This window comes from Monodon monoceros, unplaced genomic scaffold (genome assembly GCF_005190385.1).
Source record: "Monodon monoceros isolate NGI ecotype Baffin Bay Population unplaced genomic scaffold, NGI_Narwhal_1 Super_Scaffold_7, whole genome shotgun sequence".
NCBI lineage: Eukaryota > Metazoa > Chordata > Mammalia > Artiodactyla > Monodontidae > Monodon > Monodon monoceros.
The window spans coordinates 57452860-57465375 of NW_021703784.1; the positions used below are offsets into that span (position 1 = coordinate 57452860).

General features: G+C 52.9%; 1 protein-coding gene across 2 annotated transcripts in view; it reads right to left on the reverse strand.

Annotated features, from left to right (window-relative positions):
* The window catches only part of ATG16L2 (autophagy related 16 like 2), a 50307-nt gene that overhangs the window by 36809 nt on the left and 982 nt on the right, over nt 1-12516 (reverse strand). Inside the window, exon 1 of one of the 2 annotated variants that reach the window (XM_029206975.1) lies at nt 7349-8036. The exons of the other annotated variant lie outside the window; for it this stretch is intronic. Within the exon in view, the coding sequence (XP_029062808.1) occupies nt 7349-7379 (31 nt within the window). The 5' untranslated portion in view covers nt 7380-8036. Of the gene's footprint in view, nt 1-7348; nt 8037-12516 lie in introns of those variants that run through there. 2 annotated transcript variants of the gene reach the window in all.

The following is a 12516-nucleotide window of genomic DNA, read 5'->3' on the forward strand; positions in this document are numbered from 1 at the left end:
GCTTTGAAATAGGCAGGAAAGATGACCTCTTCTCATTTTCCAAAAAGGCAGGTCAAAGTTATATGAATAAGAGGAATAGAAAATTCTTTGGTAGATGAGATGTGGCAGAGGTGGGGTGGAATAAAGCGGCAAGAGGGTCCTTCACAAGGAACTTAAATCCTCAAGATGTTGAAGTATATTTGGTTTTAGGCGTGTTCAAGAGAAAACCAAGCACAGCCCAAGAGGAAGCTTCTTCCCACAGTACTCACCCTCCCTCTGGGCAGCAGGCAGGCCACAGCTCGACCCTATGCAAAGCCACCAGGCTCAGCGAAAATAGGTGGCTATGAAATTCCCAAGGCACTAGCAGGGACTAGGGACTGGATGAGCTGGTGACACAACTGGAAGAGCTTCTAGGGAGGAGACCATGAGAGATGAGGGGGAGACAGGTGGGATCGCCTCTGCAGCCTCCTTTGTGAGGCCCCAGCCATTATCGAGGGCTTGGGGGTGGGGGGGGGAAGGGGCAGAGTAATTGAGACCCGCTTTTCACTTACAGCCCATCATTCCTTCCAACTTTCTAAAGTTTTAGGCTGCTGACCTATGTGAAAAGCAGCTGATCCAGTGTGATGCAGTTTGAGGACAGTGAGTGAAGAGGTACCTGACCCAGGTGAGGAGTGTCCCCACCATCTCATGGTCAGAGGTGGTCAGTGCCTAGTTCTTACTTGGAACACAGCAGTGAAGAGTGGTTGCCAAAAGAAAAAAAAAAAAGATTCAGTGTTAAATACACTGAGTTTGGGCTTCCCTGGTGGCGCAGTGGTTAAGAATCCACCTGCCAATGCAGGAGACACGGGTTTGAGCCCTGGTCCAGGAAGATCCCACATGCCGCGGAGCAACTAAGCCCGTGCGCTACAACTACTGAGCCTACGCTCTGGAGCCCGCGAGCCACAGCTACTGAAGCCCGTGCGCCTAGAGCCTGTGCTCCGCAACAAGAGAAGCCACCGCAATGAGAAGCCCGGGCATCGCAACGAAGAGCCAACGCAGCCAAAAATAAATACATAAATGAATTTCAAAAAATAAATAAATACGCTGAGTTTAAGGAACCAGAAGCAGACATCCCAGAGGCCAGAGAAAGGCCTAAACCATAAATTGGGGAATCAGCTTATGGATGGAAGTGAATGAGGTCATCCAAAGAGAGTACGCAGAGTGAAGAGAGGGCCTGTGATAGAACCTGAATGACACCAGTATTTCACCGTGTCCTAACCCAATCAAAGATCACCAGGGACAGATGCATAGTCCAATGAAGTCAGGTTTATTGACCCATTGCTAGGAGGAAGACAACACACCAGAGGAAAAATGAGATGTCCTACCAAACACAAAGGAATAGAGAGAGTTCTTATAGGATTTGAGAGAGAGGTGGAATTAGGTGAAATTTAAATGAGGCAATATTTTGATGGCTCAAAGCAAAGCAGAACTGCGTCTGGACTGCTCAGTGGACTCAAGGTCCTGTTTCCTTGGAAACAATAAAGTTAAGGCAGATGTGGAATATATGTTTAGAAATCCCTTATCTGAGTCTCTGCACCTGGATTGTAAATCCTGTCCTTTTAGTGATTTAACTCCTCCAGACAAGAGTTTCGTTTCTACTTATATAATTTCAAACAGCAAAATTTCTGACAGTCTATGATTTTAGAAAACAAAGTTGCTCGGTAAGAAAGAAGTAGTCACTCAAAGGAGGGGGTTGTTATGACATTTTATAGTTGCAGTATATCCTTGGGGAAAATATTGTTTCTTATTAATTTTGCAGCTGGCTTTATCTGTGCCCGTTATTCCAGCCTGATGAACATCACAGCAGATTTTTACAGTCTGAACTAATTTTTAGGTTTTCAAGGGACACACAATGGAGGTGGAATCTGCAAAGCCTAAGTGTAGTGAGTAGGCAGTGTGGACAAAAAAAATGTTGCCTGACAAGTCAGTAAACAAAGAATGCTTCCTGCCATCCAGCCATCAGGCACTGCAGGCACCCCTGAACGGTGCACCCTGAGGGGAATTCTGGATGGAGAAAAACAGGATACTAGCCCTAGATAGTTAAGATGCATACCAAAGGAATAATTTCAATGAACCCAGACTCTTGCATCTTCCCATGCATAGGCACTAAAACAATTAACTGGAGATGTCTGGTTTCTTGTGTGTGATTAGCAGTAATCTTTGGATGTTCACTACATGTTTTTTTCAGGAAAAACTCCTTGCTCCTCCCTTACGTCTTTGGAACAGTCCTTCAGAGCTATCTGAGAGGCTGCCATCCCTGGCTATAGTCCTCAGTAAGGCTGCGAATAAAACAAAGTTCTCAACTTTTAGGTGGTGTACTTATTTTTAGTCAACAGTAGGAAGAAAACTAAATTGTTAGGTCTCACAAAGCGGGAAGGTGATTGTTGGTATTGAACACTAAGAGGTCTAGTCTAGTATAGTGTGCCGCTGTCAAATATGGTAGCCATTAGCCATAGGTGGCTATTTAAATGTAATTAAAAGTAATTAATTGAATTTAAAAAATAAACTCAGTAAAAGTTTTTCTTCCTCCATGGCACTTAGCCTCATGTCAAATGTCCAGTAGCCACAGATTAGACGCTACCCTACTGGACAATGCAGCTATAGAATATTTCCATTATTATAAACAGTTCTTTTGAACAGCAGTAAGAGAACTCAGAGTCCCAGGCGACGGTGACGCCTGGGAGTGCAGTCTCCTAAGAGTGATGGGGGTGGAAGCCCTGTGGGAGGTGCAGACACGTAGTGTGTAGTATTCTTTCTAAAACTCAGTCCAACAGCGCTACTCTCTCCCCATGACAGCTATCGTGTAACTCGTGCGTACCTCGAACCCACAGCCCAGGCTCAGAGAGCGAGGCTCCACCACTTCATCGCGTTTCCCTGCCTGCACAAACTCACTACTGTCCCCACACTCCATCTCCCCACATGCCCCAGGCCCTTTTCCCGCGACTCTGGCTCTTGGACTTCTGGGAAATGTAGTTTTAACAGCGTTCCAACTCGGAAAAGTTCTAGCAGCGAATTGAGGCTCCCAAGAGGCAGTGAACGGGCCGCCATATCTGCCGTGAGGGGCGCCAAAGTCGGCACCCCTACTAAAGTACAGCGGTAACTGAGATGCTGGAGTCCTGGGAGACCGCGCTGTGCCACTCCCTGCCATTCCTTAGGTCTCCGCCTCTCCGGAGTTGTAGAAACGCCTCAACCCAAGCAGAGCAGACAGGGCCCCAGGGAATCATAGTAACTGGGCGGCCACAACCACTAGGGGACTTGAAGGCAGCGTCCGACGGCGAACAGCCAGAAGGCCATTGGGCGGCCCCTTATGCGGAGCGCACGCGCAAATGCTGGGCCTCAAGGCTTCCGTAAACACCAAAGAGCGCCTGCGCAAACGGAGCGCCTCGGGATGGACACGAGGGGGCGCCTTAGCAAAGGTAAGAGTAATAAATAGTAACGTAACCGTCCCGTTTTTTTTCTGTTGTCCTTTTTCTTATGGTTTGCAAAGCACAGCCCCCTTCATTGCCTCTCTTAATTTGATCCTTAGAGCAGTCATTTTACCAGTGGGGCAATGGGTCAGAGAAAGTCATACAGCCAGAGTCCTATCATCTTAAGAGTGTGGAAGACCACAGATGGTTCAGGATTCAAGGACTCTAGCCCAGGCTCTATCTCTGAGTTGCTGTGTGACCTTGATAGTTCTGTTCCCCTGAGGACCTAAGCTTTCTCATTTGTAAATGGAAATAGGTTATTGGAAGGATTGAATAAGATCCGGAAGTGAAACTAAGTTGCCAAGCAATGTTTAAAGGCAAAAGATTATTATAATTGGGTGATTGCAGATTGAGGAGCTATTTCCTCATTATACAAATTGCAAAACTGAGGGCCCCAAGAGGGGCAGGAGCTTGCCCCAGGTCTCAGCAGTCTGTGAGCAAGGGCTAACGCGCAGGCTTCCTGCGTTTGGGCTTGGAGCCCTTCCCTGCACCCCAAGGATTAGTGTCTTTGTTGGATACAGGCTTAGAGAGACGGAGTCTGGAGGAGTCCCTATTCCTCATCCTTCTCCTACCCAACCCGGGCCTAGTGGAGAAAGGCCCTGTTCTGTTGAGATGACTACCAAAGGCCAGAAACTAAGGAGGAACTGGAGAATCCTGAAGACAGAGGACAGTGTTGCTGAGCTGTACAGACCCTGCTTCTCAGGAGAGTGGCCCAGGTAAACGAACGAACTCAAGTGTGACAGATGAAGGGGTAATATGAAGGGGACAGACCCTGAATGGAAAAGAGTGGGCTCTGTTTCTGAGCCTGGGAGGAATTGGGTGCTCAGTTGATTCCAGTTGGGGCCAGTGACAGCTGGAGGTGGTGCCTGGGCTGGCTTGGATGCTAAGGAGATGAAGTGATGCTGGTTGAGCTGAGAGGCTGTAGGAGCCACTCCTCCAACCAGGTGGAGCAGTCAGGTGGCACCATAGGCACACCTTACCACCCCCCAAGATCAGGCAGCTGCCTGCCAGGGAAATGAACTTTTCTCTGTCCTTTGGAGCTGGGCTGTACCCAGTTGTTTGTCTCTGGAGTGCTCTTAGAGGTTCTGGACGTAGGTATAGGAGGGGCTAGGAGACCCTAAGGTCTGGTTGCAGATGGGGCCTCCTCAGGCAAGTCATGAAAGGCAGGTGTTTGTAGAAATAGAAATTCAAGATCCTCCCCACTTCCAAGTATCTAATTCTCTGGGCCTTCACTTATCATCTGTTTTCAGCAGGGGAAACAGGGGCTAAAGGAAGAAAGAACTTTTCTTCAGGACACACAAGGAGCTGGCGTAAAATTGGACTAGGACAGGGATCTTTCCATTACATGGCAGTGATCAAACATCTTCATCAAACATTTATTGAGTGTCTAATGTATACGCTGAGAAGAGCTACCTTAGGGTACAAACAGAAGCCAGGAGTGCAGTCAGACCTGGCTTTTAACTAGCCCTCCCAGTGACTTAATGCTGGGATCCTGGACGAGTCACTACCCCACTCTGAGCCTCACTGTCTGTAGAGTGGCGTGGTAAGCCTTATTCAAGGGCTGTCTTGAGATATAACTATGAAATGAGTTAAGAACTGTTACATGTATAGAACATCACCAGGCACGTGGTACATGCTCAGTAAACATTAGCCACTCTTTGTTACTCAGGAACACAGGTGGAGGCCACCTGCAGACAGGGTTCTCCCAGAGCCCAGCAGGGGCAGAGATGTCGCAGCCCCAGATCTGTCCATCTCCCAGATACCTCCACTCTGTGCCCAGGAGCCTGCATTTCTGGAAGTCAAAGGGGGCACTCACATCCCCATTTCCCCCTCTGGCACTGGGAACCTGGCAGGGAGCATTTACACCTCTACATGCACATGATTCACTTCCCCACAACCTGGGTCCAGAGTAAAGGTGATTCTTGCCCAAAGGTCACAGCCCTGGACAGTGAGACCAGAACCACAACCCTTTCTCCCGGCAGGACAGAAGTCCCAAAAGGCTGACAGCAGGGCCTTGACTTGTGTGTCCCTTGAACAGAGCAGGAGCCACGGGCAGAGAGGAGCCTGGGTGGGAGACAGGGCCCAACGTCAGATAACCCTGCCGCCAGCCCACCCTGTTTGAAGATGGCAGTCTGGCTCAGTGGTAAATTCAGCTCTGGTCCAGGCCTCCCTAGTGGAGGTCTGGTTCAAACCCCTTATTCACAGAGAAAGAAAGAGAAGCCCGGAGAGGCCAGGAACTCACCAGGAGCCCCACAGTAAGGTGGGAGTGAGCCTGAGCCAGAACTCAGGTGTCCTGATGTTAGGCCAGGGCTCTGCCTGGCAGCTGGTTTGGAGGGGGCAGGTCTTGGTCCATGTCCTTCCCCACGGCCACCACAGTCCCGCTTGGAGCCAGCCACCCAGGGGGTGGGTGCATGGATAGGTAAAGGGAGGGGGGGAGCACAGGACCTGGTCAGAGAGAAGCCCAGAGCCGAGCTGGGGCAGGTGGACTGGGGAGCTCTCCTTGGTGTGTGTGGCTGCTGTAGGATTCTAGGGCCTTGTTAATCCATCTGAGGCAGCAGAAGATAAAAGTACCACGGGAGCACACTCCTGGAGGAGGGGAGCAAAGCAGATTCAGGAATGAGTCACAGAGCCCAAGCCCTAAATTTAGAAGGTGCTGAAGGAGGCAGCCGCCCCCGGGAGAGCACTGTGGAGATGCCCGCTAACGCGGGGCACCAGGGCCTCAGGGAAGGGGGTAGAGGTTGGCAGGAATCCCCTGCACAGCAGTGCCCCATGGAAGCTGGGTCTGTTCTAGGCCTGTTCCAGGTGTGAATTTTGGCCCCAGAATGAACCCCGACTCAAGGCAGAGCCTTCAGCCCCACTCACTGACAGAGCTCCTAGCAAGCCTTCCCCACACCAGCCCTTCACAGGGTCCTAGGAACCAGCCCCTGGAGTGTGGACGTCTCAGTACTGTCCTGCCCGCTGGCTGGGCATAGCCAGGCTCCCTGGGTCCTGCTGCTGTCCTAGCATCCAGTTGTCAGACACTGGGGAAGGGGCTGTGTGGATGCAAGGAGCTCATGCCATTGAGCGAAGGCCTTCCAAAGGGAACCCATCCAGGCCTTTGTAGCTGTTTGGAATTGGGGTGAGGGAGGGGGACAAGATGTCATAGCACTCACTTCTGCTTTATTCTCAGCCCTCCAGGCTCCACGTGAACCCAGACTGTTTCTTTTCTTCCATGTCAGAAGAGGGAGGCACTGCCTCCAGGTCAAGGAGCAGAGGCTTAGGAAAGAGGCCGTGCTTTGGGGACAGCTGGCAGACAGGGGTTAAGGGGCCTCAGGAGACAAGAACTGATAGCAGCTATGGCGTTTATTGAGTGCCCATTGCTTGCTGGGCACCGTGCTGAGCTCTCCACATGCGTGAACTCACTTCGTCCCCGAGGCAATGGTGTAAGTCCTACTAGCCTACTCATTCTAGAAATGGGAGTACTGAGACACAGAGAGGTTAAGTAACTTGTTCTAGATCACACGGTAAGAGGTTTTAACCCAGACAGCCTGGCTCCATAGCCCAGGCTCTTAACCATTGTGGTAGACTGTTGAGCAGGGTATTTCACCCTGTCTATTCCTCCTCCTCTTCTGTCCTTCCCTCCCCATTCTCCAGTCCCTGTACCCTAGAGTCCCGGGAGCTTCTCTCTGGGCCTTGCGGGGTCTTGCTGCCCAGGGTGCTCCCAGGCTTGGGGGAAAGAGACTAACACAGCTCCACTGCAACCCCCCCACCATGCAGGACTTCACAATTTACAGAGCCCATCCACCTGCCCCAGGCCGGTGGAGAGGCATCTTGAGCACCACCCCTTCGACAGGAAGACAGACCAGAGAGGTGCAGGGCCTTACCCAAGGTCGGCAGGGCCCAGGGTGGAACCATGGAGACTCCTCTTCGGAAGGGCCCAGGCCCAGATGGCCAGCACCCCCTCTGCAGGCTGGGTCCTTCTGCTGATGATGTCTTCGGGGCACTGCCGCCTGCAGCAGCTCAGTTCGATTGCTGGGTTGATGCAGCCTTCCACAAGCCCTCAAGTTTCCAGTCAGAGGCTCCTGATCCATCTGCCTGACCCCAGGCCCTCCCCTCGGCTATGTGCTCAGGCTGGGTGGCATTGGGGGTGGAGGTGCCTTTGTGTGTCCCTGGGGAGGATGAGGTTTTCTGGCCCTTTTACCAGGGCAAGAACTCCAGCCTTGGGACGACAGCCTCTTTTCTGGAAGCCCGCACAACTTCCTTCTTTCCGTTTCTTCGTATTTTTTAATCTCAAAGCTGGGCCCTCAGTGCCCTGCCAGGACAGTTTCCACCTCCTGGGACTAGAGGGGCCTCTGGGGAGCACTTAGGATCACCCGTTGGATGGGGGAAGGGGCAGAGGGTCCACCCCCCCAAGCCCCTAGGCTATTGTTCCTACCTGGGAGAGGCTCGTCTAAGAGGCCTGCTTGAGGAGCTCAGACCTGCCCAGGGACACAGCCCAGCCCAGGTATAACATGACTTCCCTCGCACCCCTTCTGCCCCTGCCAGGGGACCACACGTGGGGATACCAAGGATAGGTTCTGTTTCTTGCTGGGCCTTATTTTTCTCATTTGTCAAATGAGGCTAAGAGTCCCTGTATGACCTTCCACCTAAGGTTATTGTGAAGGTTAGACAAAATGAGTGTGGCAGACTCTTTCTCTGGCCCAGGGCCTCTTCACAGAGAGGATGTGCAAGGCCGTTCGTGTGTGTGTGCATGTGCATGTATGTGCACGTGTGTGCAACAGCTGTGACCCGGGTGCTGACTGTACCTTCCCAGGGCAGGTGAGGGACTGGTGTAGCTCTCTGAGGCTTTGTGATGTGGGTGTGGCACAGGGCCTCAGGTATAAGGTTGCCAGATTTAGCAAATATTTGCTACATGCTCATACTAAAAATGATCTTCCTTATCTGAAAATCAAATTTCACGAGGTGTCCTGTGTTTTATCTGGCAACTCTACTTGGGTGACCTGGTGCACCCAAGCCAGTGTACCCATGTTGGGCTCCCACGCATGAGACTGAGGTTGTATGTGGCTGTGTGGGTCTGTGACAGGACATCAGTGTGATGGCACATGGCTGTGACAGTGTCACCAGGAGGAGAGGGGATGTGGGTAACTGTGATTGTGTGCCTCTCTGTGACTCCCTCAGGCTCTAGCAGCTCCCTCAGGGCAGTGCTTGGGCTCTTTGCTCAGGGAGGCCCAGCAGGGGTAGGAGACCCACCCTGGGCAAACAGATCCAGGTCCAGTTGGGACTGGGGTGCCGAGCCTATTGCCACCTGCATCAAACTGTAAAGGACATGTCTGTCTCAAGGCCGAGCCAGCCCTGGGGGCCTCAGGGTGCTCTGCCCTGGGCCCTTCCAGAGGGGCCTCAGGAATTACCTCTCTACTCTGCTCCTTCCTGGTGACATCACACAGGTCATTGCCCAGTCTTCTAGAACGGTGCCCCCAGGATACTGCCTCGTTACCCTAGGCAACCTGGGAATTTTCTCCGACTAAACTGGCAGGGCCAGTTACCCCTGAGGAGAGGGAGTTGGGGGAGAAGGCGTCAGGGGGGCCTTCTCATCTCCCAGGGGGAGATCCAGGCAGCCATCCGTCTGACTAGATGATGAGTTGGAGGGAGCACCCCAGAGCAAGTCAAGACCTGGTAGCCCCTCATTGTCCAGGACACTGGACAGGGTGGGGCCCTTGGGCAGAGGATGAATCCTGAAGCAGAGAGAGGGTGGTGACTACCCCAAGGTCACCCCTGGGGTAGTGAAAGTAGTGGTGTATAATGGGGAACAGGGACAGAGCCTTGGGTTAGGAGCTGGGAGACCTAGGATCTTACCTCTGCTTTGTCCCTGCTGGTGGGGCCTTTGTTTCTCCATCTGTACAGTTGGGGGCTGTGGCCATATGATATCAGTCTGAGGGTCTTTAGTCCTGATGGGGACTCAGCGAGGGGAGTTGAGGGGAATGTGAGGGACCAGGTCATGGATGGCTCCAGGCAGGTGCCCTGACCCTATTGCAACAGCTGTCAGGAGGCAGTGAGCAAGGACTGGTGTGGATATCTCCAAACGACCGCCAACCCCCATTCCAAGAGTCCTGTGGTACTGGAGGTCCCTAGATGGGTTCTGTCTTACTTTGATTCAGGGGCGTCCCCCTGCCTCCCACACCTCAGCTGCTCTCTCTGTGAGGGGCATGTGTAAGACCAGCACTTGCTCAGCACCCTGGGTAATGATTCCTCACATTCTCATGATCCCTCTCAGTTTGCCAAGCACCTTCTCTTTCTCTTACACGCTCCCGCCTTCCACTCCCACTCTGACTCCTGCTTGGTGTTGTCCCATTCTGGGGCTGGGGCCCAGAGAGGCACCTCACCCAATCCACTTTCCGTCAAGGGGCCCTGTGGCTGGTGCAGGGGCTGCAGCGGGCAGAGCAGGGTCATGCTTTGCCAAGCTTTTCCACTGTTTACTCTTTCCTGAGACTCTTAACAACCATCCTGTCAAGATGTTACCTTAACACTCTTTTGTTGGAAATATGCCATTTTTGTACAGTGCATTTATTCCTCCCTACCCTTCTCCCTCCGGTTATATTTTTAGTTACTTGGGGGTGAAACTGATACATATACAACTCTTTTCCTTGCAATAATTCTCAGAGAGTAGGTATTATTATTCTAGATGAAGAAACTGAGGCTCAGAGAGGACATGTCACCTGCTCTTGGTCACACATTTAGGAAATGGTATAGACAGGATTTGAACCCAGTTCCACAGGCCCTTTGCACTTCCAGGCTATGGGAAGCAGGGATGGCCAAGTCCTAGGACTCCTCTCCAGACTCCTCCCCCAGGTCACCCATCCCAGCCCTCTAGCCTTCTCTCTGCTGCTCAGGGGTGTTTGAGACAGGATATGAATCTGCTTTGATCCAGGCATGTTTGGGAGGCTGTCATGAACCCTTGAGCCAGAGATACCTAAATTCCTGGGGTTTGGGGGGGCCTGCAAGGGCAAATTTATGATGAATAGGATGAGGAGTGATGCCCCAGCTAGCCTGGCCTAAACTTCCAGGCAGGGTTGAGCCCAGGGCATAGCCATCTGAGCCCAGAGGTACCAGGTCACCCACTTTTACTGCCCCAAGACCCAAAAGATTCATTCTTGGTTAATCTATATTTGGATTTGAGTGTTGGTTTGATTTCTGCCATGTGTACCTCCCTGAGTTTGTGTGTCTCAGGCTGGCAGTGCTCTGGAGGGTGGAGAAGTCCTGTCTGTCCTCACTGCTATCTCCTGCTGTCACCCCAGCCTTATCTCTTCTACCCTAGACTGGGTGATAGGCATGAGAGGGGTACTGCCCTGGTGCCTGCTGTCAGCTGAGATGTGTGTCATTGGGGCCCTAAGAAGGCAGGAGCTGCCAGGCCAGTGCTCCTCTCTCTTTTCCTCGTGGCAGATCCCAGAGGCTACAGTTCACAAAGCAGGCTCTGTGTACCCCTCTTTGAATCTCCCATTAGCTTGGGTATGAGGCTGTCAGATAAAACCACTGAAGCCAGGGGAGGGGCAGTGAACTGCCTAGGGTAGGGGTGGAGGCAGAAGCCATGCATAACAGAGAGTCAGAGCGCTGGCCTCCTGAACCCAGATCCAGCCCCCCTGCCACCCATTTCTACACACTTAAAGAATGTGGGTTAGAAGGGGTGAGGGTGATTATCTGACTATGCCCCTCACACTGGAGATCTAAGGTCATCACACAAGCCTCATGGGGACCTGCAACTCATTTTACAAGTTGGGCTCCCTGCTCACCCCCTCCACTTTTAAAATTGGGCCTGATTCACACACATCTCAGAGCCCTAAGCACTTCAGGAAGAAACACCTCTATTTGTGAACCCACCGTGACAACTCCTTATCTTTCTCGAGCACCTTTAAGAAAAGCTGTTCCATCCCAGAGCTCTAGGATGGTGAGGCTAGGAGGTTATATATTCTGATGCTCACATTCTACAGATGGGAAACTAAGGCTCAGAAAGATGATGGGGACAGCCAGAGCAGAGAAAGGAACCCCTGGGGTGGGAGGAGGCTGAGATCTGGGTTCTGGGAAGGATGGCCATGTACTCTCCGTGTGGCAGTGGGCAAGTGATGGGCACTTGTGCCCTATTAGCTGCCCATCCAGGGGAGCTCACCACGGGCCCTAGCTCTCCCTAGCCCTCTGCAGTCAAGGGCAAGTCACTAGGGTCAGTGAATGCTAGCCTTGGGCCCATTGCCACACTCTTACTGGCCTCACCTCAGAGAAATTGAACTATTGGCCTCAGGTCACACGGGGCAGCTGGAGGCAGAGCTGGCACTAGGACCCAGGGGGGCAGGTAACAGCCTCCCTGGCTGAAAGGGGTGGCTGGAGTACTGGTGGACCTACCTACCCTGTGGCTGTGGAGCTCTGGACAGCTCCGCCTGGGGAGGGACAGGGTAGCCCCAGAGCTCTGGGGCCAGATGCTCTTGAGAGCCTAGTCTAATCCAGGCGAGGTGTGTGCATACATGCATGGGTGCTCAGGAGGGGTGGTGGTGGACAAGGGCCAGAGTCGGGCTGGAGGAGAGCCTGGTTAAAGCTCCCAGCCGGGAGTGAGATGGGAGTGGCTAGTGGTTGTTGGGGGATGCAAGCTATGGGCTCTTGATTGTGGTAGGGGGAGTGTGCCCATCTTTGGGTCTCTGGGTGGTTCCTTGTGTCTAAGTAGGTTGTTGCAGAGGTGTGTACCTGTGAGTATGGGAGGGTGTTGAAGAGAAGGGGTTCGCAGGTAACTTCCAGAATCCCCCTTCGAGCACCTCCTCGCCCTTCTTCTCAGAGCCCACTCTATCTGGGCCCCTCCCCGACCCCTGCCTAAGGACTGGTAGGGCCAGGTCCCCTTCGGAGGCGGGTGGGGCGGGCGCTAGGACCCGGCGGGGCGGGGCGGGGCTCCGAGACCCATCTGCTGTACCTCCGCAGCCAGGAAAATACCGAGCGCCGGCGAGCGGAGCCCCCAGAGCCCCCAGCCTAGCCCGCGAAGAGGGAGGGAGGGAGCGGGGGCGCGCGGGGCGGGGGGGGG